Raw genomic sequence first — 27,178 nt, 5'->3', positions numbered from 1 at the left:
TTATTTCCTTGCTTTCAATGCTTGTCCTTCTTCCTAGACTTTGAGCTCCATGTGGAACAGGGACCGTGTCCAATGTGATTAACCTGCATGCGATAACCGGCTCTGCCAGTGCTTAAAACGGTACTTTCATTCATTCATTCAATTGTATTTATTGAGCACTTAATGAGCACTTATTGAGCACTGTACTAAGCGCTTGGGAAGTACAAGTTGGCAACATATAGAGACGGTCCCTACCCAACAATGGGCTCACAGTCTAGAAGGGGGAGACAGACAACAACATTTTAGACTGTGAGCCCACTGTTGGGTAGGGACTGTCTCTATGTGTTGCCAATTTGTACTTCCCAAGCGCTTAGTACAGTGCTCTGCACATAGTAAGCGCTCAATAAATACGATTAAAAAAAAAACAAAACATAATAACAAAATAAAATAAATAGAATAGTAAATATGTACAAGTAAAATAGAGTAATAAATCTGTACAAACATATATACAGGTGCTGTGGGGAGGGGAAGGAGGTAGAGTGGGGGGGATGGGGTGGGGGAGAGGAAGGAGGGGGCTCAGTCTGGGAAGGCCTCCTGGAAGAGGTGAGCTCTCAGTAGGGCTTTGAAGGGAGGAAGAGAGCTAGCTTGGCGGATGTGCAGAGGGAGGGCATTCCAGGCCATGGGGAGGACGTGGGCCGACGGCCGGACAGGCATGAACGAGGCACAGTGAGGAGGTTAGCAGCACATAGTAAGTGCTTAACAAATACCACCTATAGTTATCATTATTGCCTTAGGAATAAAACTCATATCTGTCTCCCCACTCAGCTGGGTTATCTGGGGTGGTTAAATCCATCCATCAACTGTATTTATTATTGACTGCTCTTCTTTATGCAAGGATTCTACTAAGAGTTTGGGAGAGACTTCACTTATACTGTACTGACCACAGCATTTAGTTCAATGCTCAGGAGAAACAAGTACTCAATTACTACCGTTCCACAACAGAACTAGTAAATACGATCCCTGCTTTAAAATTCTTAGCTCTTTATCTTCCTTTTAATTTTGACTCCCACAGTCTACAGAAGACTTGGAGGACAAGTGGAAGGGAAAAAAAGTGGGTGTTAAATAGGTACACTTAGGACTGAAAAATAATTCACATTACACAATTATGCTTACAATTACTTAACTTTAATTGAGTAAATGTCCCCATTTATGAGAATATATGAGAATAATTTAATTTTAAAATATATACATGCAAACATATATGTATATATGCAGTTCATGTTTAACACAGGAAATGCAGAGCCCATTGTTGGGTAGGGATTGTCTCTATCTGTTGCCGCATTGTACTTTCCAATCGTTGTTCTGCACACAGTAAGCGCTCAGTAAATACTACTGAATGAAAACTCCAAACTAAGGAAAGCTCACACTTAAGTACTTACTGTGTCTGATGCCACACTCGTGTTCACACACCATCTGTTTTTGGATATAAGACATTATATCCAAACAGGCCCACGTGGGCAGACAAACATTCCCAAATTCCCTAACAACTCTGTAGCCAAAATCCATAGTGAAAACACTGAACTAAATGTGTGTGTGTGTGTGTGTGTGTGTGTGTATAAGTGTCAGTATCAGTCTGCATCGTTTGAGAATGGAGAGCCCTTACTCTTTAATTCTAGCCTCATATACATATGCATTTATTTATTTAGTAGCACTCAGAAATGCAAACAGTAGTACCAGGAAGGTGTGAAGCACTGAGTTACTGAGAATATCTAAATCAGAAGAAAGTTAATAATCAAATTTTCCTTCTGAAACTGGCTCTGTTGAGCCAGAACTGGTGACACACATCTTTCACTATACAGCTGATCTATCCCAACCTCTCTCACTGACTGCAAGGAACAAATGACTAATGTCAAGGGCACTTTTATGGGTATAAGCTGGCCCTTAAAGTAAACAGACCACTAAGAGAAATGGGAAGTTTACACCTTCATTTCTATGCTTTTGATTCCTGGGCTAAATCAACTTGGTACCTGCAGCTGTGAACCCCATTTGGAAGAAATGCCACCCTTTCAATATAGTTTCAGTGCACTACAAACATATTTCATATCTTGCCATATATTCTTATCTAAACTGGAAAGAGGAAATGGCAGGTGGCACTGCTGAAGTCTCATTCAGGGAGATTCTTGGATCAATACGAGGCCTATGCCAAAACAACTCTGAATACTCCACGGAAACAGGAGCAAATCCCTCTGAAGATTTTCCACACTCGGTTGGTTGAGAACGAGGCTGAAAACATTTCCACCATTCAGAAATATGTGGCTTGAAGTTGATTTTTATAGGTAGTTTAAGGGAAAAATACAATTTACCTTCAACAGGCTTAAAACCTAAGAACTGCCATTACCGAGTCAGCCACTTGGCCAAAGGATGCCTGGAGAAACAATCCAAAGGCTGCCTCCTTGACTGTCAACTTATTGGTTAGAAGTATCCCATCTAACATTCCTACCATTCCCCTCTAAATATTCCTAATTTTTCCTCTAGTAACCCACATAGACTATTTGTCCATGAACTTATCCACCTCCCTCTAGAACAGACTCAGATTTTCAGCCTGCACAGCCTCCTGTGGTTACACATTCCAAACGGTTACCACCCGTGGGTGAAGAGGCATTTCCTTTTGTTTGTTTTGAACCTCCAAAAGAGGCCCCATGCCCTCGAGTTTTGTGCTTCAGGGAACAACAATCCCATGTTTGCCCTGTCCCCGTGCTTCATGGATTTGTAGACTTCGACTGTGCCCCACTCAGTCTGCATCGTTTGAGAATGGAGAGCTTCTCTATTTCCCTAAAATGCCACTACGTTACATTTGCTTTCTATGCACTTGGGAAAAAAATATTCCATTTGAATCCATTTGATATTTCCCCTGAATTTACACATTTCCTGAAAAAAATCCACAGTAATATAATCCAAGTCCTAAGTAAAAAAGACAGCTATTTTAGAAGGTCTCTATTTTGGCTTAGGTGAATTTACATTAGCTTTACTGACTCCACCCATTCCCATCTGGATTTGAGAATGTTTAGGATTTGAAGATCAATTTTATTTTTCTTTCTTGGGCAGGTTTTCAAACCAATCTTGGAGGAAGAATGAAAAAGACTGGCTTTGGATTAAATTGAGACCACATATTTTTTTTTTCTTAACCAGATTACTTTTCTACCTTTCAGCACTGTCTCCTTTGCTTGATTCCCATTTTCAATAAAATGCTTTCAAATCCTAGCTAAGTATCAGAGCTCCCATATTTCAGATTTAGTGCTCCTTGGCTTGTCACATCTAGAGGCCTACTAAACAGCCTCATTCCACATTGAACAGCAAGCAAACAGGAAGCTGGTTCAACTTACTTCAAAGAAACACCAGGAAGATAAAGTTATAAACTATACAAAATAAACAAACCCGACTGCTTAAATTCTCACCTTTCTTTCACTCACATACACCCTCACCCCCACACACCCCACCCCCACACCGGCCCCTCTGAAAAGCTGTGGTTAGAGGGAGTAGTAAGAAAGATTGTTTATGTGACAACTTCCAAGAGTTCCTTACCGGGTAGGAGTAGTTGTTAGCGTGGCAAACCACAGTGTGCATCCCGTGTGATTCCTCAGTGCAAAGGGGACAAAGGGCTGCCTTCGCTTTGGAGTTTTCATTTCAGCTGTAAAGGAATCAAAGAAGAGAGTCAGAAAAAGTGTGTGTGTGTGTGTGTGTGTGTGTGTGTGTGTGTGCGTGCGCGTGTGTGTGGGTGTTGGAGGGACAAAGCCTCATAATAATTAAAGGGAATTAATGCACATAATCGGAACCTGCACAATGAAGGGAAGGGGAGGAAACTCACTACCCTTATGTGTGGCAGATGGGTTATGTGAATTCACTACTCAATCCTCCTGATTAGTCCAGAAGCCAGGTATAGTAATGAGCTGCATATCACCAACCTTGTGGTTCTCTTCACCTTATTCTATCCTGGACCACTACTGAGTAATGAGCCTCTTTTGCCTCTTAAAAACATGCACTCACCAGGCAACCAAGACGGAAGCAAGGAAAAAGAAATATTCTCCACCATCCTAAATTGTCTCAGCAAAACTACAGCTATGTGGAATTCTCCAGTTATCTGTTAAAGCTTTAGTTTAAATAGTTCCAGTATCTAAGCAGACTTCATTTACACTGACTTACACTCCCTTCATTCACAGAAAATACACTCACCTGATGTACAGATAGCCTGGACCCTGTTTTCTATTTGAATTGATTGACTGCATTCTCCAAAGGCACTGATTTCCCATTTTCCCCGAGCCAATTGTGAGAAGTAACATAGTTGTGCTTAGGTGTTCATAAAATTGTTCAAGGCCTCCCATTGAAAGAGGGCAAGTAAATGATAGCACACTCATTACAAAGAAAACAGAGACCTAACAATGTTCTACTTATACATAGTCATCCTTCATATTTGAAGACACTACTGATGGTAAAGTTCACCCGTGAGAGTGCATGTATGGCTGAATATGCCAATGCGAGATCCAGAGGCCCAGCCACCTTGTCCACACAAAAAGGTTGTACCTTGTTTTTGATGCTGAGGCTGACTATATTCCAGACCTTCATTGTGCTTTTGTCTTGCCATTTGGTATGGAATCTGGTCCCAAAGCGGAACTGCTCAAAGGGCTAGATGTGGCGACTGGGTGTGGTCCAGGACTCACAGCCATAGAATCCATCGTATTTATTGAGCGCTTGCTGTGTGCAGAGCACTATGCTAAATGCTTGGGAGACTAAAATGCAAGAGTAGCCAAAAAACTTATGGTCTAGATAGGGAAGGTCTAGAAAAGGTTGGACAACGCTTCAGCTCCGAAGAACTTCAGTTTGGTCTGGAACCTGATACCACGCTGCCACCCCACTCTGTTTGACAGACTCCCAAATTATGCAATGGGCTCCTTGATTCTGTTTTTTATTTCCCTATCACTGCACCATCGGTCAGTGTGCTGCTGACACTGTCTTTTACTACCACCCAAATGAGATACAGGAGAGGTTCTATAGAGAAGCAAATGGAAAAAAAAACCTCTGACATTTGGGGCAATGTAGCAGAAAAGCACTCGGTAGCTTTTTATCATCATTGGTCAACTGTTCATCAATGTTCTGACAACAACCTCACCTGAACAGTATTAAATATATTAAAAAACATGATTTGTCTAGTAAATAATACTCAGTCCATCAGAGACACAATGAACCCTCCACCACAGCTACAGCCACACATGCACAGGTTCACACTCCACTGCAACAACTAAGCACTAATATTTCCAATTGCTTACACAACCTCCATCCACCTACCTGTTCTCAAATCAAAGGGCCCACATATTCAAAACAGTTCCTAACTCTTTTTTAACAGTGGCCTTCAAGAAAACACTTAAGGGGTAGTTGTGAGGCTGCTGACAAGAGCAAAGGGGAAATGTACATGCTAAGAGCTGAATGGCTGGCAAACAGTAAACACTGTGGCCCTTGGAAATACACCTCCCACTCCATGACTCAAATGAGCCAAGAAGCTGAGCTAAAATAAAGCCAAGGGGCTCCTCTTCCTGTGAACAGTACTGGGACAAGAGAACAAGGTCAGAAGGAGGTGCTCAACCGCCAATTTGAAATCATCTTGCTGACAGTAGGATTGATTTGGTTTAAATGATTCTGCTCTGGGTGACCACTGAAAGACTGAAACTGCAGAAAAGAAACCAGCTGTGCTTTCACATCCTACTGCAAGCCAGGCTAAAAGGTTCTATTTATCAATTAGATTAAAATACAAGGAACAGGTGGAAGATGGCTTTGATCTGAGAGGTCCTGGGAATAAAATTTGAAGTCTTTACAAAAGCAGTGTCTAACACATAACCTCATTAATTAAATAGGTTGGATAGGTTCACTGTTTAAGATGAAAGATTTCGCACATCAGTCGAAGACACACAATACCCTACACACCAGCACTTTCAGACACCCATTCACCAAATAATACAATACTCCAGCCCATCCTCAACATCATGAAATGGCCTGTTAGCCTAGATAGGTTTTGCTCCCTATTCCAAAATAAACTGGTTTGATCTCTGGCACAATGCCAAAGACAATGGATTCCAAAGTCCACAAAACAGAGCCATTTCCCCTGATTGCCTTAAAACATCTTCCTCCAGAGACCAAAGTTAAAATACATAGGTTAGTCACAATCTAGTTCAACTTCACTTTCCTCAAATTTGGGAAATTTCTTCCCTTTCTGACTTGTTTCACTCAACTAACTTATCTATGAGGAAAAGGATACTCATTCTCTCTTTATGTAGCAAGAATCTTCTCATCCACATATTCCAAAGCATTATCCTCATTTCCCTATTGTCTATGTACTTAACTCTTTGCAGACAAAACACCAAACTGCTGTGTGTTCACATATTTTGCCAAATATTACAACTTCTATTAAGTAATTGAGACAACGCAATCACTTAAATTAGCCTCACATTAAAATATACACTCTGGGACTCTGAGTCATTGATTTTCTTGATACATTTTCCTACACTTGCTAAACAAATTTCAAAAGCATTCTAGATCATGAATGAAAATGAATAGCCTTCATCTACCAACTAATCCCCTCATCTCTTGCTAAAATCTAATGAAATTATGATTTTTTCTAACCAGAGTGTTTCCTATAAATACTTCATCTTTACACTAATAATGTATTTTTATTATTAAAGAAGACATGAGTCTTCTGTTCTATAAACTTCCATATAGTCCCTTAAGGAGTTTACATAATGCATAATCTTATATGTTCATTTGTGGTACATTTTTCCTTCATTTATTGGGTTTGCTGCATGGGACATGACCATTTCAAACATTTCGGAGCATTTACCTCTAGATAATGTCACGACTTTAAAATTGCCTTATTAAGGATGGTTATTTGAAAACAGTTTGCCTCCCAATCCTCCCCACCCAAAAAAGGAATGGAAATTATGTAGAACAAAAATCAGCATGCCATTCAACTTGCTGTGGAAGAGAACGTGGCTGCCAACTGTTGTATTTTACTCTCCCAAGCATTTAGTATAGCGCTCTATACGTAATAAGTGTCCAATAAGTACCACGGATGATGATAACAATGATGGTAAAAAGAACTTAGCTCATCTGTTTCAAATAGTCTCACCGGTAACTAAATCAAAGTAGAAAATCCTGTAGTGGGAAATGATCAATTCAAGCTCACATTCAAAAGTAACTGCTGCACAAAAACATTTGTTATAACAGAAAGGCAAAGCATTCTCTTCCTCTGCTATACAGTACCTCTAGCATAGATCTGGTGTTCTAGGTTAGTCAGACTGGCTGTACTCCTAGTTCTAAGGTAGACAAGGGGGAGGCCTAGTAGACAGGAAAGACACAGTTAGCAGGGAAGGAAAAAAAGCAGGTCAACAGACAGAATTTTCTCCACTGTGTACCAAAGAAAGAACCATACGCTAATAACTAGCAACATGCATCGTTCAGAATTCATTTAACACCGATTAAATGCCCCTGGAAAAGGGATCAAGACATTTCATTTTTCTAATGTTAAATTGCATATTTGGTTCTTATAGAAGAAACTTTGTTACGTTAGCATGTAGTTTCAGAGATGAAGGGAAAAAATAGATTAGCATTTTTTTGAAGGAACAAAAGGCTTTTCCAGTTTTGATAACACCAAATTACAGATATACAGATGTTGAAAATGACATAAACGAGGGTATATGTTCATATACCATGAACCAAGCCTTCATTTCTTTTTTCTTCATCTACCACCTAATCCCCCCATCCCTTGTTAAAATCTAAAGAAATTAAGATTTTTTTTCTAACCAGAGCACTTCCTATAAATACTTCATCTTTACACTAATAATGTATTTGTATTATTAAAAAAGACATGAGTCCTCTATTCTGTAAACTTCCATATAGTCCCTTAAGGAGTTTACATAATGCATAATCTTATAATACGTTCATCTGTGGTACATTTTTCCTTCATTATTGGGTTTGCTGCATGGGACATAACCATTTCAAACATTTCAGAGCATTTACCTCTAGATAATGTCACGACTTTAAAATAGTCTTATTAAGGATGTTTATGTGAAAACAGTTTGCCTCTCAATCCTCCCCACACAAAAAAGGAATGGAAATTATGTGAAATATATTTGAAATATCTTGAACTAAGGCTCATTCAACAAGTGTTTGCATATAAAGACTGTCTGTGAAGAACAAACTTAAGGAAACTTTAGAAGGGTTGTTTCTCCCTTGACTCACAAAACAGTGAAGGGAGTCTCTTCATACTCCACATTCAAATAGTTTCACAAGTGAAACCTCACTGGACTGTTTACAAAATTCTGGTTTCCAGTTTTTTTTAATGGAGAATTTAAAAATATCAAAATGTGGTATTTTTCCCTTTTTTGTTCAAAAATGAATTATTTTTTTAAAGAGCTAAGCTCTACATGAGTTTTATCCTTACAGCTTGAGCTCTTATTGAGCAAAACTAACAAGCAGGGCAAAATCCATGCCAAATCTTTCCCGGACACACTCATAGTCCTAACAAGAAATAATCTTCAATGGACTTGATTTTATCAGGTGAAAACTCTACATTCCAAAGGACCTGTGTTTTGAAAATGGTCTTTTAAAAAAATCCTCCACTTTTATTGAGGAAACAGCATTTGGGGTTTCTGAACATGTCTTAAAACATCATCCAAGTCCAATAAAGCTCAAAGCAATTGACCTTGGAGACAGAACAACGAACATTTCTCATTTTAGTCGGCCCACTTGGAGGAATGGATTTTTCACTGTAGGCTTATATGGTGTGGAAAAAAGGCTTTACTATTTACCTATGCACTAGAGCACATTTTAAGAAAAAGATCAGCCCCAATTAAATCTCAATTTGGCCCAAGAAAGATATACTTGCAGTTTATCAGTTATAAAGAACACAGCTAACCAAAATAAATATCCTACTTAGATTTCTAATGCCAAACAAGCTTGAGATTTGCTAAGCAACCCTATTTTTATTAGATATATATGCCAGTATCTTTAGAAAAACACTATCTTAAACATAATTCATCTTCCAATGAAAATTTGGGGTCTTTTGTTTTGTTTTGGTCTCTGAAAGGAGCAGTACAACCTCTTTATTTTCCACATTCAAAAACAAGATACCTCACTGGATTCTTTCAAAATTCTGGTTTTCAAACACTTTTTAAAATGGAGATTTTAAAAAAAATCAAAATGTGGCCCAATCTAATAATTTCAGCTAAGTTAATTTTTTGGAGGGCTTCAAAATTTCCAAATTAAAAAAAAAAATGCCTGGGCCAAGAGACAGTGTTGCCAAGTTAAATTTCTGCAGAGATGATCATGGGAAGTTAGTAAACTCCAGACTCCTCACTTAGATTTCAAAAATGGTTTAAAAATTGCCTTGAAAAATGACGATGATCCATTTGACAAGTGAAGGAAGAAGACAAGTGGAAAACAATAGTATCTGGAGAAGTCTAGAGTCTTGAAATGATTTTGGGGCATTTAGAAGCAACCAATTAAGAGAAGAAAGAGCAAAAGCATTGATATGTCTCAGTCTCTCATTCCCAGAGGTACAGAGCAACAGAGGCACCATGTATTCATTCATTCAATCGTATTGTATACCCAGAGGAGAGTTGAACCAGTTCAAAATCTTCAGAAACCAAGGCAGCCCATCTGCCCATGACATATTTGCACAACAGATGGAATATTTCTGAAACATTCATGAGCTATGTGAAGTCTGGCCAAGAAATATATCCAGAGTGACTTTCCGAAAGAAACCAGACAGGAAGGGCTGGGACTTAGCTGAGTTTAGATGGATGACACTGGGTTATGGGGCAGCCAGAGGCAAAACAGTTGTCAATCAGAGTGTATTGCAACTCTCAGAGAAAAAGGCCTTTCTGGTGAGGCAATAAATAAAATGTTGTTAGGAGGAACAACATGGCAACCCCTTCCTTTTAATCAAGGAATAAGAAACACAATCGCCTCATGCTTTACGGAGCTGTGCCAACCCAGTTTAGCATTGATCGCCTAATCCTGATTCAGTACTCACTCCTTCTGTTTCCCTGGGATGTATAGGAAGAAGAGGGGAGTGCTGGTAAGAATGGCTCCCTCTCACCCTCTGCATGTGTGCTCCTAGCCTACATGAATCTCGGTCTGCCATGCCATTTACAAAAGGACACACTTCAGCAGGGCAGCTCATGAGGGAAGAAGGGCTCTAGTAACCTCAGAAAGGTCAAGGGACTCCCTCTGTGCTGCTTCTTCAAAAGTAGTGGAGGAATGGTTGACAGCCCATTCAGTCCAAAGACCCAGGGCCAGTGACTGATCTTAAAATTCTGATATCCTGGGGTGGGTTGGCCTAGAACACTTCCATTTTTCGTTGCTCCTTCATCCCTATCTGCTTCCTCTTCCTTAGGGACTACTTCCAAATTACTTTTCTGCATACCTGGGCACAAAGAAATGGGGATTCACTGGCATTTAGTACAGGTTATTAATCAGCCACAAGGCACCCAAACTCCCCAGGATTAACTGTGCTGTGCTTTCAGTGATTTCCATGCCTAAATTCTGTTATAAGGGTAGTGTAGGTATTGTGTACTTCAGACTACAGGAGGTACAGTTAGAATCTGAGTGCAGAACTCAATAGCTATGTGAGAAAACTGTCTGTAACACATCTCTAGAAGACATTTACCATCCCCTCTACCTCCTTCAATGAACAACAACGCTTCTACCTGGAATTTCTTAGCAACACGCTGCTTAATGTGGCAACATTATTTTACTTAAGCAATGCTATAGACAATATATATCTTACTCTGTCCAAAGCTCGGAGGATCCACAGACGACCCCATCCAACCTTCTGATTTTGTGGCTCCCTCTTCCTTATCCTGCTTACAGTAATCGGCCATCCATGACTCCTTGGTGCTGACATACTGATCTATTAAGAATCCAAAAGAGATTGTAAGAATAGGAACAACTTAGAATGACAAACCTTTAGGATGACACTTCAGTACTTATGAACAGACCACATCAGGCTGAAAGTGAGCAGCAGTGAAGACTTCGATAATATGACATGCCATTTTAGTGGCATGAGAAGCAGCGTGGCTCAGTGGAAAGAGCATGGGCTTTGGAGTCAGAGGTCATGGGTTCAAATCCCAGCTCCGCCACTTGTCAGCTGTGTGACTTTGGGCAAGTTACTTAACTTCTCTGTGCCTCAGTTACCTCATCTGTAAAATGAGGATTAAGACTGTGAGCCCCATGTGGGACAATCTGATCATCTTGTAACCTCTACAGCACTTAAGACAGTGCTTTGCACATAGTAAGCGCTTAATAAATGCCATTATGATTATTGTTATTATTATTACTGATTTTTGCAAGGGGCAACCTTCTTCATCCTGTCTATCTCCCTCTTTTAAATTAGAACTTCAGGTCCACCTCTTACAGAAAAATTTTCCAGAACTCCCCCCACCCTTCGTTCCAACCGGCCAATAAAATTCCCACCCTATTTTTAATGTCCCTTGTAACTATTTTAGCCATTTGTAGCTATTTATGTAAATTGTTTATTTGATTGCCTGTTTTGGGTCTTTTATTTAATTAGGGAGTGAGTTCCTTGAGGGCAGGGACCTTATCTATTCTTTAACACACAGTCTATAATATGTGCTTTGCAACCCAAGAGTGCTCAACACTACTTATGACTGGCTTCTCCAAGTAGTAGCAGTAGCATTTATTGAGCATTCAATTGATGTGCTGTGCTGCACTGCACTAGGCTCCTGGGAACTAACAAATAATGAAGTGACGTGGTCCCTACCCAAAAGGAGATTACACTCTAACTGGAGAGATAAGAATGAAAATATTTACAACTACTTTTTAAGATATTCTTGGATTCCTATAAAGTCAGAAGATGAAACCCTAGTTACTGATTTTCAGAATCAGGCCATCTTGTCTCCACATAGTTTGCCACAGAGACAATATTCATTGCATTATCTGCAAACTACAACATTATTTGCATAAAAAATAATAATTATGGTATTTGTTAAGCACTTACTATGTGCCAAGCACTGTTTAAGCGCTGGGGTAGATACACGGTAGTCAGGTTGTCCCATGTGGGGTTCACAGTCTTAATCCCCATTTTACAGATGAGGTAACTGAGGCACAGAGAAGTTAAGTGACTTGCCCAAAGTAACACAGCTGATAAGTGGTGGAGCCGGGATTAGAGCCCACAATCTCTGACTCCCAAGCCTGCGCTCTTTCCACTAAGCCACACTGCTTCTCTAAAAACCATTTAGAGATGTACCACTTTTCAGTGTTGGGCTTATTTTTTGAAAACAGTACTAGATAATGAATTCCTAAGAACAAACTCTGTTTTCATCACTGATTTGGCTGTATTTTGAAAGATGGTACAAAATTATTAAAAGAATAAAGGAACTATCTCTTACTTTGCTGAGTTAACCTGGAAGACCGATTTCATGTTTAGCCAGTAATCACAGCTGGAGAAGCAGCATGGTGTTGTGGATAAAGAATGGGCCTAAGTGTCAGAAGGTCATGGGTTTTAATCCTGGCTCTGCTACTTGTCTGCTGTGTGACCTTGGGCAAGTCACTTCACTCCTTTATGCCTTAGTTACCTCATCTGTAAAATGGGGATTAAGACTGGGAGCCCTACGTGGGGCAGGGACTGTGTCCAACCCGATTTGCTTGTATTCACCTCAATGCTTAGTTCAGTGCCTGGCACATAGCAAGCGCTTAACAAATACTATTATTATTATAGCTCTTCTGAGTATTAGGCAAGCCTTCATGCTTACAACCAAACGGCACAGATATAAAGGAGAATAATGAATCTCTTAAAGTAAATTTCTTAAAGTAAATGGTTGTCAATTTGCTAGGAATTGGTTATCTTATGGAACGGTCTGTAAAGGCCTCTCTTGATTGGAAACTTATGAAGTTCTCAAATAAAAAACTGTTTTCCATTACAAACAACTTGCAAAACTTTTGCCTAGTAAGCATCTGGAATCCACTGAAATTCATAAGATCAAAGTTAGGGAACGCCCAATATGGAGGTCAAAGGAACACAGTTCAGACTTTACATAGTGTCAATTTCTTAAGGGTGGTTAGAAAAAGCAATGATTCAGAAAAATTTGGAGTGTGACCGCAGTAAGATCATGCCAAGTGATGATGCTCAACATTTTGAACCAGTGGAATATTAAAATGCTACATATTCCTTTCTTGACTATTTATTCATAAGCCTTGGCAGTTACTGTTCCTGCATTTAATTCAATTCAGCCTTATCCTCTGAGGAAATTTCATATACACCAACAGTACACACATCCCTCAAAGTTTACCAATAATTAAATCCTAACGACCTTTAACTGCACAACCAAAATGAGTTTTTTTGAACAAGAATAAAAAATATCCATCATTAGATTCTACTACTATATCTAGTTTTGGAAAGTTACTAATTCATTTCACATTATGTATATACATATGTGTATGTGTGTATCCACGCGTACACACTATATGTAATAAATGATAATGACTATGGCATTTATAAAACACCATATGCTAAGCATTGTGCTATGGGCTGGAGTTCAGAGTAGTAGTAATAATAGTAATAGAAGCAGCATTTATTGAGTACTTACTTGGAGCACTATACCGTACTAGGCACCTGGGAAGTACAAAATAACAAAGTGACATCGTCCCTAACCATCGTACTCTATCCTAATCCTCCTCGACCTCTCAGCTGCCTTCGACACTGTGGATCACCCCCTCCTCCTCAATACGCTATCCAACCTTGGCTTCACAGGCTCTGTTCTCTCCTGGTTCTCCTCTTATCTCTCTGGCCGTTCATTCCCAATCTCTTTTGCGGGCTCCTCCTCCCCCTCCCATCCCCTTACTGTAGGGGTTCCTCAAGGGTCAGTTCTTGGTCCCCTTCTGTTCTCTATCTACACTCACTCCCTTGGTGAACTCATTCGCTCCCACGGCTTCAACTATCATCTCTACGCTGATGACACCCAAATCTACATCTCAGCCCCTGCTCTCTCGCCCTCCAGGCTCGTGTCTCCTCCTGCCTTCAAGGCATCTCCATCTGGATGTCTGCCCGCCATCTAAAACTCAATATGTCCAAGACTGAACTCCTTATCTTCTCTCCCAAACCCTGCCCTCTCCCTGACTTTCCCATCATTGTTGATGGCACTACCAACCTTCCCGTCTCACAAGTCCGCAACCTTGGTGTCATCCTCGACTCTGCTCTCTCGTTCACCCCTCACATCCACTCCGTCACCACAAACTGCCGGTCTCACCTCCGCAACATCGCCAAGATCCGCCTGTTCCTCTCCATCCAAACCGCTACTCTTTTGGTTCATTCTCTCATCCTATCCTGACTGGATTACTGCATCAGCCTCCTCTCTGATCTCCCATCCTCCTGTCTCTTCCCACTTCAATCTATACTTCATGCTGCTGCCCGGATCATCTTTGTGCATAAACGCTCTGGGCATGTTACTCCCCTCCTCAAAAATTTCCAGTGGCTACCAGTCAACCTATGCATCAGGCAAAAACTCCTCACTCTTGGCTTCAAGGCTCTCCATCACCTCACTCCCTCCTACCTCACCTCCCTTCTTTCCTTCTACAGCCCAGCCCGCACCCTCCGCTCCTCTGCCGCTAACCTCCTCACTGTGCCTTGTTCTCACCTGTCCCGTGTCGACCCCCGGCCCACGTCCTCCCCATGGCCTGGAATGCCCTCCCTCTGCACATCCACCAAGCTAGCTCTCTTCCTCCCTTCAAAGCCCTTCTGAGAGCTCACCTCCTCCAGGAGGCCTTCCCAGACTGAGCCCCCTCCTTCCTGTCCCCCTCCCCATCCTCCCGCCCTACCTCCTTCCCTTCCCCACAGCACCTGTATATGTTTGTACAGATTTATTACTCTATTTATTTTACTTGTACATATTTACTATTCTATTTATTTTATTTTGTTAATATGTTTTGTTTTGTTGTCTGTCTCCCCCTTCTAGACTGTGAGCCCGTTGTTGGGTAGGGACCGTCTCTACATGTTGCCATCTTGTACTTCCCAAGCACTTAGTACAGTGCTCTGCACACAGTAAGCGCTCAATAAATATGTTTACACAAATGAATGAACCATAAGGAGTTTACAGTCTACCAGGGGTGACAAATATAAAAACATCTGCAACTAGAGAGATCAAAAATAAACAAATAAAGCAGGCACACATGCCTGCTTTATTTATTTTTATATACTATTTTTATATTATTTATATATGTGTATAATATATAGGTGCTAAGGAAAGTGTAAATGATAATAATAACAATAACGATGGCATTTTTAAGTGCTTACTATGTGCTGAGCACTGTTCTAAGTGCTGGGGTAGATACAAGGTAATCAGGTTGTTCCACATGGGGCTCACAGTCTTAATCCCTATTTTACAGATGAGGGAACTGAGGCACAGAGAAGTCAAGTGACTTGCCTAAAGTCACACAGCTGGTCAGTGGTGGAGCTGGGATTAGGACCCACAACCTCTGACTCCCAAGCCCGTGCTCTTTCCACTATGTCACGCTGCTTCTCTGTAAATTCATAAATAGTTGCCTGAAGAGATGATATGGTTCGTGGTGCTGCGAAATTCATTAAGGGTAAATCTTGTTGGAGGAGGTGAGACTTCAGGAGGGATTTGTGCGTGGAGAGAACCATGGTCTGTCTGATGTGTGAAGGGAGTTTCAAGGTGGAAAAATATGTGAGCAAGGGAATAGATGCTAGAGAATCATGAGCAAGATACAATTTGAAGATTGGTTTGACAGGAATGAAGTGAGCAAGTTTGGAAATAGCAAGAAAGCAGATAGGTAAGGTGGGGCCAAATAGTGGAATCTTGAAGCTCACTGTGAGTTTTTGTTTGATGTGATGAGAAACGGAGTCAGTGGAGAGTTTTGAGGAGAGGAGAGTAGGGGGCTGAGTGATGCTTTGGGAAGATTATCTGTGCAGCAACATGAAGAAGTCTATATTGAAGGGGAGAGAGAGTGGAGGCTAGGAGACCTGTAAGGGGGTGTAAACAAGAGTTTGTACCTTGATGGCAGTAGTTCAGGTGGAAAGAAATGAACAGGTCTGGGAAATGTGCGGGAAAAAGCAACAGGACTTGGCAATGGATTAGATGTGAGAGTTAAACAACAGTGAGGATTCAAGAGAAGCAACATGACCTAGTGGGAAGACCACAGGCTTGAGAGTCAGAAGGCCCTTGATTCTAATTCCGGTTCCTGCACTTGTCTGCTGTGTGACCTTGGGCAATTCACTTAACTTCTCTGTGCCTCAGTTATCTCAACTGTAAAATGGGGATTAATACTGTGAGGCCATGGCCTTTGGCCAACCTGATAACCTTGTTATCTACCCCAGTGCTTAGAACAGTGCCTGGAACAGAGTAAGTGCTTAACAAATACCATTATAAGAAAAACAGAGTGATACCAAGGGTGTGGGCTTTTGAGCCAGGAAAGATGGCAGTGTTTTTGACTGAGGTGGGTAAGTCAGTGAAATTATGGGAGCAGGTAAGAGTGATAATAATAATTATTATAACTGTGGTGTTTGTTAAGCACTTACTACATACCACTCTACTAAGCACAGGGGCAGATGTAGGATAATCAGGTCGCTCCTAGGACTCACAAAGTAGGTAAGTAAGTAGAAGTATTCATCCTTGCACTTGGATTTGCAACCTTTCTTCACCCCTCCCGCAGCCCCACATCACTTTTGTAAATATCCATAATTTACTTGTTTTAATATCTGTAGCCCCCTGTTGACAGCAAGCTTATTATGGTGAGGGAACGTGTATACCCATTCTGTTATGTTGTACTCTCCCAAGCGCTTACAGTGCTCTGCACACAGTAAGCACTCAATAAACACAACTGATTAATCCAAAGAACAGATACTGAATTTCCATTTTGCAAATGAGGGAACTGCGGCACAGAGAAGTTAAGTGACTTGTCCATGATCACATAGCAGGTACGAGGTGGTGCCAGGGTCTCTGATTCCCAGACCTGTACTAGGCCACGCTGCTTCGCTACACAGTCTTGGGATTGTGTGGAGAATGAGAAAAGGATCCAGAACAGAGCTTTGATGTAGAGGAAAGGCCAGCAAATGAGGCTGAGAAAGTTTAGACAGAGATATAAAAGGTCAACAAGGTGCACCTTGATCTCGTCTATCTTGCCGTCGACTCCTTCCCCACATCCTCCCTCTGGCCTGGAGCGCCCTCACTCCTCAAATCCTACAGACAATTACTCTCCACCCCATTCAAAGTGTGACTGAAGGCACATCTCCTCCAAGAGATCTTCTCTGATTAAGTACCCCCTTCCTCTTCTCCCACTTCCCTCTGCATCACCCTGACCGCAGAGTGGCTCAGTGGAAAGAGCACGGGCTTTGGAGTCAGAGGTCATGGGTTCAAATCCCGGCTCTGCCACTTGTCAGCTGTGTGACTTTGGGCACGTCACTTCACTTCTCTGGACCTCAGTTACCTCATCTGTAAAATGGGGATTAAGCATGCGAGCCCCATGTGGGACAACCTGATCACCTTGTAACCTCCCCAGCACTTAGAACAGTGCTTTGCACATAGTAAGCGCTTAATAAATGCTATCATTATTAACATTATTATTCACCCTCAGTCCCATACCTGCAGCACTTATTCATTCATTCATTCAATCGCATTTATTGAGCTCTTACTGTGTGCAGAGCACTGTACTAAACACTTGGGAAGGATAAGTTGGCAACATATAGAGACGGTCCCTACCCAACAACGGGCTCACAGTCTAGAATGCATGTATCTGTAATTTATTGATTTACATTAATGTCTGTCTCCCCTTCTAGACAGTAAACTTGTTGTGGGCAGGGAATGTGTCTTCTTTTTGTTATAGTGTACTCTCCCAAGAGCTTAGTACAGTGCTCTGCACACAGTAAGCGCTCAATAAATACGACTGCATGAAATGAATGAACAAGGAGAACTGAATCAGAAAAACCAAGATAGTATTTCCATGAAAAGGAAGAGGTCCAAAGGCAACCTGAGAGATTGAGGAAGATTAGGGTGCAGTAAAGTCCATTAAACTTGGCAAAAGGGAGATCACTGGTGACCTTAGAGTAAATGGTCACAGTGGAGAGAAGGGTGTGAAATCCAGACTGTAAAAGGTCAAAGATGTTAGAGGAAAGGAAGTGGATGCAGCAGTAGTGCATAACCCATTTGAGGAGTTTGGATAGGATTGAAAGGGGAGATATGGGTTAGGTTTAGCAGGATGATGTAGTGAGGTCCAGAGGTTTTTAAAGTGTAGTGGTGACATAAGCATTCTACCCAGCAAAAAGGATTAGCTGGATGATGTAGTGAGGTCCAGAGGTTTTTTAAGTGTAGTGGTCGCATAAGCAATCTACCCAGCAAAACTGTTTTGTAATATACACTACCTCACTGCTAATGAACAGATTAAGTTATAGGTTCAACCAATCAGGCAACCAATCATATTTATTGAATTTCATTAATTCATTCATTCATTCAATCATATTTATTGAGCGCTTACTGTGTGCACAGCATTGTACTAAGCACTTGGGAAGTACAAGTTGGCAACATATAGAGATGATCTCTACCCAACAATGGGCTCACAGTCCAGAAGGGGGAGACAGACAACAAAACAAAACATGTAGACAAGTGTCAAAGCCATCAGAATAAATAGAATTATAGCTATATGCAAATCACTAATAAAATAAAGTAGTAAATATGCACAAGTAAAATAAATAGAGTAATAAATATGTACAAACATATACAAGTGCTGTAGGGTTGGGGGGGCGATGGAGAGGGGAGGAGGAGAGGAAAGAGGGGGCTCAGTCTGGGAAGGCCTCCTGGAGGAGGCAAGCTCTCAGTAGGGCTTTGAAGGGAGGAAGAGAGCTAGTTAGGCAGTTTTGTGGAGGGAGGGCATTCCAGGCCAGGGGAAGGATGTGGGCCAGGGATCAACAGCGGGACAGGCGAGAACGAGGCACAGTAAGGAGGTTAGCGGCAGAGGAGTGGAGGGTGTGGGCTGGGCTGTAGAAGGAAAGAAGGGAGGTGAGGTAGGAGGGGGCGAGGTGATGGAGAGCCTCGAAGCTGAAAGTGAGGAGAGTGAGGAGTTGAATTACTGTAAGCAGAGCACTATACTAAGCGCATGGGAGAGTAAAGTATAGCAGAGTTAGTAGAAATGTTCCCTGCCCACAAGGAGCTTACAGTCTAGAGAGGGAGACTGACATTAAAGTAAATTACAGGTATGCACATAAGTGCTGTGGGGTTGAGGGTGGGGTGACTATCAAGTGCTTAAAGAGTACAAATGCAGGTGCAAGGGCGACGAAGAAGGGAGAGAGAGTAGGTGAAATGAAGGCTTTGTCGTAGAAGGCCTCTTGGAGAAGAGGTGATTTTAATATGGCTTGGAGGTGGGGAGAATGAAGTTCTGCCAAATATGAAGAGGGAGGGAGTTTCAGGCCAGAGGAAGGACTTGGGCAAGGAGTCAGTGAGAAGAGAAATGAGATCAGGGTATAATCAATCAATCAATAATATTTACTGAGCACTTACTGTTTGCACATCATAAGAGGTGGCATGGTGCTTGAATGCTTTAAAGCCTGTGGTAAGGAGTTTCTGTTTGATGCATAAGTGGATTAGCAACCACTGGAGGTTTTTGAGGAGTGGGAAAATATGGACTGAATGATTTGTTTAGAAAAATGATCTGGACGGTGAAGTATAGACTGAAGTGGGGAGAGAAAGGAGACAGGGATATCAGTTAGGAGGCTGATGGTCAAGGTGGGTTAGGGTAAGAGCTTGGATCAGCAATCAGCATAGAAGCAGTTTGGATGGAGAGGAAAGGGACAATTTTAGCAATGTGGTGAAGGCAGAACTGACAGGATTTGGTGACAGATTGAATATCTGAGTTGAATAAGAGAGCTGAATGCCAAGGTTACAGACTTGTGAGATGGGAGGAGAGTGCTGTCGTCTACAGTGATAGGAAAGCCAGGGGGAGGACAGGGTTTGGGTGGAAAGATGAGGACTTCTGCTTTGGAAATGTTAGTCTGAGATGTTGGCAGGACATCCAAGTAGAGAGAGGTCCTGAAGGCAGGAGGAAATGCAAGACTGCAGAGAAAGCAGATCAGGGCTTGCGGCGTAAATTTGGGAATCAGCCACATAGAACTGGTGGTTGAAGCCACGGGAATGAATGAGTTCTCCAAGGGAGTGGGTGTAGATGGAGAATAGAAGGGGACTCAGAACTGAGTCACAGGGTGTGGGAGGCAGAGGAGGAGCCTGCCGAAGATATTGATAATGAGAACCAGGAGAGGACAGTATCAGTGAAGTCAAGGTTGAAATAATGTTTCCAGGAGAAGGGGGTCATCCGCAGTATCAAAAGAAGCTGAGAGGTAGAGGAGGATTAGGCTGGAGTAAAAGTCGTTAGATTTGGCAAGGAGATCACTGGTGATTTTTGAAAAGACAGTTTCCATGGAGTGAAGGGTGGAAGCTAGTTTGGGGAGGATCAAGGAGAGAATAGGAGGAGAGGGAGTGGAGGCAATGGGTATAGACAACACCAGGAGTTTGGAAAGGAATGGTATGAAGGAGATGGGCTGAGATAATTGGAGGGAGCCATGGGATCAAGGGAGGGTTTTTTTTAGGCTAGAGGATACATAAGGATGTAGGAAGGCAGTGGGAAAGAAGCTACTGTTTACTGTGGAAGACAGCAGTCAGGAAGGGAAGAAAGAAGGGGACTTGAGTTTTGGTAAGATGTGAAGGGCTAGGGTCAGATAGGGATAGGTGGAGTGGGTAGATTTTGAGAGAAGGCAGGAGACCTCCTCTTGAGATCTTATGGTATTAACCTTGTCTCATCATTTGTTCTGAAGATGGGTACTATTCAGTGGTAATGCTGGAGAAATTGCTCAAGAAGCTGATTTCAAGGCCAGAAAGAAAGTTTGATCCTTTGCAGCTAAATTCCAAAACCCACGCTGGCCTTTTGATTCTGTTTCCCACTTCTTTGCCTCTATAAGGTATTGCCTAGATAGCAAACTTCAGTTGTACCATTAATTCCAATGTTGTGACAAAAATTATTGGTTTTATGGTATAGAATTGGCTAGAAAGTAGTCTGTTTAGGTTACACAAGCAATGAAACTTCCAAAGCCAAGACCCGTAAAGTTCAAGTAACACTCTTTGCAAAGAGATGAATAGAGAGCATCAGGTGAATACATTGAAATGTACTTTCAGATCATCTGCATTAAAAACAGTATTTTTCTCCAACTCTCAGCAGAGATCAGTCATATGAGCATTTTAATGTACAGTCCACATTTATTTCTTTTAAAAACATCAATATCATTCTTCTAGACCAAGACGAAGACAGAGAGGATTTGAACGGGGGCAAGCAATCAATAAACACTCTTCAACATATAAATGAATGAACGTTGAACACAGAGTTCTAGAGATCAATGTTATACTCACCCATGAGGACTGAGGTGATGTTGACATCTAGACGATGTTTGGCCCTGGCTTCTAACTTCAGCCTAGGAGGGTGGAGTCGGCTGGCTGACTGCTGCTGCCAGAATACAGAACATGGCCACGGCTCTATAAATGGCTCCCAGCCTGAAGGAATACAGGAAATATTTCATTCATTACGCAGACATCAAGAGTTTATGGAGGAATACTACATGTGTGACTAGAAATACCCAGCAAAAACAAGCTGGAGTTTAATACAATTTGGTTTCAAAATGAGAGCATGATTTCCAACCACACTGGCAAGCAGCAGACATTGGAGGAACTACCAGATGACAAAGGTTTTGGTTTTATTGATATCTGAGGAGAGTACCACAATTTCTAACTTGTTACAAGATTAAAGAAATGCCAGCACTTAGAACAGTGCCAGTGCTTAGAACAGTGCCAGCGCTTAGAACAGTGCTTTGCACATAGTAAGCGCTTAATAAATGCTATTATTATTATTATTATTATTATTATTATTATTATTATTATTATTAAATGACCTGCCTGGAAGAGAAAGCTTTGTTTTGGTAGTCTAATTTGGGATTTTTGGTCAATCAATCTATTAGGTGGTGAATTAACTCCTTCAAGCCATTACATCATTTACTACATTATGCCTCTAGGCAGGAGTGGGCCACGACTTACCCACCAGCTGACTCTATCGGGACCACCGTCATGTCCAGTAAAAGTAAAAATATTTTATATTATAATCACTGCATATTAAAATTCCAACTATTGGTTTATTAGAAAGTTTACACATGTAAAGGAAGCCTTCCTTATATGTTAAATGTCATCATTTTACTGACATGTGAACAAAATTCTACGTATTTGCCCTAAAGGCTTATTTTTTATGGTCTTTGTTAAGCACTTACTAAGCACTGGGGTAGATAGAAGAAAATTAGGTTGGACACAGTCCACTGTACTATGGAGGGTGGGGGGGCAGTCTTAATGCCTATTTTACAGATGAGGTTCCTGAGGTACAGAGAAGTTAAGTGACTTGCCTAAGGTAATAATAATAATAATGATGGTATTTGTTAAGCGCTTACTATGTGCCAGAACAGGGGTGGATACAGGCAAATTGGGTTGGACATAGTCCCTGTCCAGTATAGGGCTCATAGTCTTATTCCCCATTCTACAGATGAAGCAACTGAGGCACAGAGAAGTGAAGTGACTTCCCTAAGGTCACACTGCAGACAAGTGGTGGAGCTGGAATTAGAACCCAAGTCCTCTGACTCCTAATAAAACTCATTAATTGGCCTTTAGTCCAAATAACTGTCCACCCTTGCTCTGGCGCCTTGCACAGGCCAGATCGGACTGGCCCAGAACCAGATTGCTACACAACTGGCACAGAGCCACACTGGCTTAGAACAACACCCCTTCTTATGCCCAGTTTGCACTACCAGATTCAAGGATAAATGGATGAGAGAAGACAGGGAACTAAACTTACTGCAGGCAAATGCACTCTCCTATGTGTGAGTTTCTGACCAATAAAACATCCATCCTTATGGAAGAAACAGAAGGGTCAGGGACTGAGCAAAGTTAGGGAAGTATCAGGGAGGAGTATTAAGGGGTTCAAAGAGAGCCTCTCAATGGTCAGGTCTCTCACCCATCAATACTGTTTATTTACAGTACTGTTTTGTTTTGTTGTCTTTCTCCCCCCTCTAGACTGTGAGCCCATTGTTGTTAAGGATTGTCTCTGTTGCTGAACTGTACCTTCCAAGCACTTAGTACAGTGCTCTGCACACAGTAAGCGCTCAAAAAATATGATTGAATGAATGAATGAATGAATTTACTCTGTGAGGAGCACTGTATTAAGCACTGGGAGACTGCAATAAAATTAGTAGACATGATCCCTGCCCTCAAGCAGCTAACAATTTTGCAGGGGCTACAAACCCCGTGAAAAATATTGACAGAAGGAAGTAATACATTATAAAGATATGTAAATAAATGCTACAGCAGGTTGGATTTAAATTCATTCATTCAATCATATTTATTGAGTGCTTACTATGTGCACAGCACTGTACTAAGCACTTGGGAAGTACAAATCAGCAACAGAGACGGTCCCTACCCAACCACGGGCTCACAGTCTAGAAGGGAGAGAGACAACAAAACAAACCAAGTAAACAGGTGTCAATGCCATCAAAATAAATAGAATGATAGCTATATACACAACACTAATGAAATAAAAAGACTAATAAATATGTACAAATATACACACGTGCTGTGGGGAGGGGAAGAGGGTAGGGTAGAGGGAGGGAGGGAGGGCAATGGGGAGGGGAGGAGAAGGAGAGGAAAAGGGTGGGCTCAGTCTGGGAAGGCTTCCTGGAGGAGGTGAGCTCTCAGTAGGGCTTTGAAGGGAGGAAGAGATCTAGTTTGGCAGATGTGCGGAGGGAGGGCATTCCAGGCCAGAGGTAGGACATGGGCCAGGGGTTGATGGCAGGACAGGTGAGAACGAGGCACAATGGGATTAGTGGCAGAGGAGTGGAGTGTGTGGGCTGGACAGTAGAAGGAGAGAAGGGAAATGAATTAGGAGGGGGCGAGGTGATGGAGAGCTTTGAAGTCAATAGTGAGGAGTTTTTGCTTCATGCAAAGGTTGCTAGGCAACTACTGGAGATTTTTGAGGACGGGAGTGACATGCCCAGAGCATTTCTTTACAGAGATAATCCAGGCAGCAGAGTGAAGAATAGACTGAAGCAGGGAAAGACAGGAGGATGGGAGATCAGAAAGGAGGCCGATGCAGTAATCCAGTCGGGATAGGATGAGCGATTGGACTAACAAGGTAGCGGTTTGGATGGAGAGGAAAGGGCGGATCTTGGCGATGTTGTGGAGGTGAGACCGGCAGGTTTTGGAAACAGATTGGATGTGTGGGGTGACTGAGAGTGTTGGCATGCAAGTCCCGAAATGGCAGCTGGAAACAGAGGGTAGGAAGAATAGAACTCAATCTCCTCAAGCAGATGAGATTTCAGAATGGTTTTGAAAATACGGAAATCTGTCAAATATCTATCAGATATGAAGGGGAAGGAGGCCCAGGCAGGGCAGAAAGCATGAGCAACCTGAGGGTAGAAATATAGTGGCTGAATTCACACTGCTCTGGGGCATGCGTGTGGCACTAAGTCATAACACTGTAACCTGACCTTGTGGGGATGTCTAAGTGAATACAGCAATCTCTAGCATGATTGGGATTTACCTGAACCCAAGTGCTTTGTTTTGGTGGGGGAGGGGTGTTGGGGGGGTGGCTTAGTGTTCATTCATTTTCTCTCTCTCTCATACATATATGAATAATAACAGTAGTAATAATAGCATTTGTTAAGTGCTTACTATGTGCCAGGCACTGTTCTAACCGCTGGGGTGGGTACAAACAAATCAAGCTGGACACAGTCTCTGTCCCATGTGGAGCTCACAGTCTTAATCCCCATTTTACTGATGAGGGAACTGAGGCACAGAGAAGTGATGTGACTTGCCCAAAGTCACATTGCCCAAAGTCACACAGCTGACATATGGCAGAGCCGAGATTAGAACCCACCTCTAACTCCCAAGTCCGTGCTTCTTCTCAGAGGCTCAGAAGAGAAGTGGCTTGCCCAAGGTCACACAACAGACATGCCACATTACCATGAAAATTGGTTATATAAATTATAAATATATATATCACTGGGGCTAATTCCAGGCCTGGGAGGTCATTGTGTTAGCTAACTGTCCAGCTTGAGAAGAAAAAAACACTGGACAGTGCTTGGCACATAGGAAGCACTTAACAAATACCCAATTATTATTCAATCAATGGTATTTATTGAGTGCTTCCTGTGTGCAGCTTACTATGTGCTTAGGGGAGTTATAACAAAGTAGGTAGACACAATCCCAGCCCACAAGCTTACTGTCTATGGGGGGAGACAGACATTGAAATAACAATTATTATTATTGTATTTGTTAGGCACTTACTATGTGCCAGGCACTGTACTAGGCGCTGGGGTGGAAACAAGCAAATCGGGTTGGACACAGTCCCTGTCTCATGTGAGGCTCACGGTCTCAATCCCCATTTTACAGATGCGGGAACTGAGGCACAGAGAAGTGAAGTGACTGGCCCACAGCCACACAGCAGACAAGTGGAGGAGCCGGAATTAGAACCCATGACCTTCCGATTCCCAGACCACGCTCTATCCAGTACACCATGTTGCTTCTCTCAGAAGCACAGATTACAGACTAAAGATGGGGGAAATACTCAAGTATAAGGATATGTAGAGAAGTGCTGTGGAGTTGAGGTGAGTATTTAAGTGGTACCCAGCCAAGTGCATAGTCAATGGAAAGGGAAGGGCAAACAGAGGAAATGAAGGCTTTGTCAGGAAAGGCCTCTATTACTGCTATTATTGTGAGGATTGCTAAAGACTCAGAGACTGAGAAGCTAGAGGACTAAATAATTTGGGGGTGGCTGCAGAACCAGGAATGATGGGCGAGGGAAGGGTGTGTCAGGGATAACAGAGCTGGGAGGAAGTGGAGTCAGAGGAATGAGAGTGTGTAGTGATCAGGAGCAGGCGGGTGGGGCCAGAGAAATGAAGGCACAGGGCTCCAGCAGAAGAGGAAGCTGTGGGGATAGGATCCTGAAGATCCAAGAAAGGAAGGGACAGAGCTGGGGTGTCAAGAACCTTAAGAAGAGGAAGCTGAGGGGCCATGGAAAAGAGTGGAGAGTTGGGGGAGAAAAGCACCATGAGTCTACCCAGGCTGGGATGAGCAAAATGCAATTATACAAAAGAAGAAACAGGGAAAAATTAATGTAGTTTCTTTAGTGGCAGTGAAACAAATCTGATGTGTTGCTAGTGAGCCAGGGAAGGAATATTTCTAACCTGCCTGGGCAGAATCCCTTAGATTGCAATTGCATTTCATTTTTCTCCATTCAACATCATTTCTTTGTTCCATTTGCAGCCTACGTGCTTATGATCCCCTGATTTTTTCCTTTCCCTTCCTCTCCCTCATAAAATTTATGTGGACAAAGCCCAGGTGGCTTGAAAGTTTATTTTCCAAATTCCACAAGAATATATATTTCAGACTTACCCGAGAGTGCACGGTTATAATAATCTCCAGAGAGAGTAAAATGTGCATACCCTTCAGGGCTTGCTCTCACATGCTGTAGAAAATTCAAACCTGCAAGGAAAGTGAACATTATCCTGATGTGAAAAACTTCTGTCTATTTGGTCCTCAATTTCACAAGACACTACAGACAATGGAGTTTCAAGAGAAAGGCTCTGGACTCCATTAATATCTGCTCCCAAAGTGATGCATATGTCTCCAGATACTTCTTGTGGTATACTCCGGTTCCAGAAGGAAACATGCAAAATCAGTCTGGTTGTCCCCAAGAAAAGATCAAATACCTTAAGGAACAGAACTCAACAGAAGTTGACCTTTATTTCTCCTTCCAAATAAAGAAATAGAAAGGGCTGGAAGGGGTCATCTCCACACCCACAAGAAAAATATTTCATCTCTACCATTTGTCCTGGAAAACAGGCCCAACATTATAATAATAATAGTTTACTGAATTTGAGTAGCTCATTTATTTTTTTCCTACACACTTTCATATATATTATCTCAATTTAGCCTCCCAATATTCCTGTGAGGGAGGAATAGGCTGATATTATTATCAGCGTGATAGATGATGACATATTAAGATTAATTAATCAATCAATAGTAGATAGTAAGTACTAACTGTGTGCAGA

The 27,178-nt window shown here is 41.9% G+C and overlaps 1 protein-coding gene across 1 annotated transcript in view; it reads right to left on the bottom strand.

Annotated features, from left to right (window-relative positions):
* VPS13D (vacuolar protein sorting 13 homolog D) overlaps positions 1 to 27,178 on the bottom strand; it is a 333,705-nt gene that overhangs the window by 217,360 nt on the left and 89,167 nt on the right. The window contains exons 37-41 of the mRNA XM_038746364.1: positions 26,520 to 26,609; positions 21,447 to 21,587; positions 10,814 to 10,936; positions 7,285 to 7,359; positions 3,562 to 3,667 (exon numbers count right to left, since the gene is read on the bottom strand). Coding sequence (XP_038602292.1) covers positions 3,562 to 3,667; positions 7,285 to 7,359; positions 10,814 to 10,936; positions 21,447 to 21,587; positions 26,520 to 26,609 — 535 coding nt within the window. The remainder of the gene's footprint in view (positions 1 to 3,561; positions 3,668 to 7,284; positions 7,360 to 10,813; positions 10,937 to 21,446; positions 21,588 to 26,519; positions 26,610 to 27,178) is intronic.

This window comes from Tachyglossus aculeatus, chromosome 5 (assembly GCF_015852505.1).
Source record: "Tachyglossus aculeatus isolate mTacAcu1 chromosome 5, mTacAcu1.pri, whole genome shotgun sequence".
Taxonomy (NCBI): domain Eukaryota; kingdom Metazoa; phylum Chordata; class Mammalia; order Monotremata; family Tachyglossidae; genus Tachyglossus; species Tachyglossus aculeatus.
This window is presented reverse-complemented; position numbering and strand designations above follow the sequence as displayed.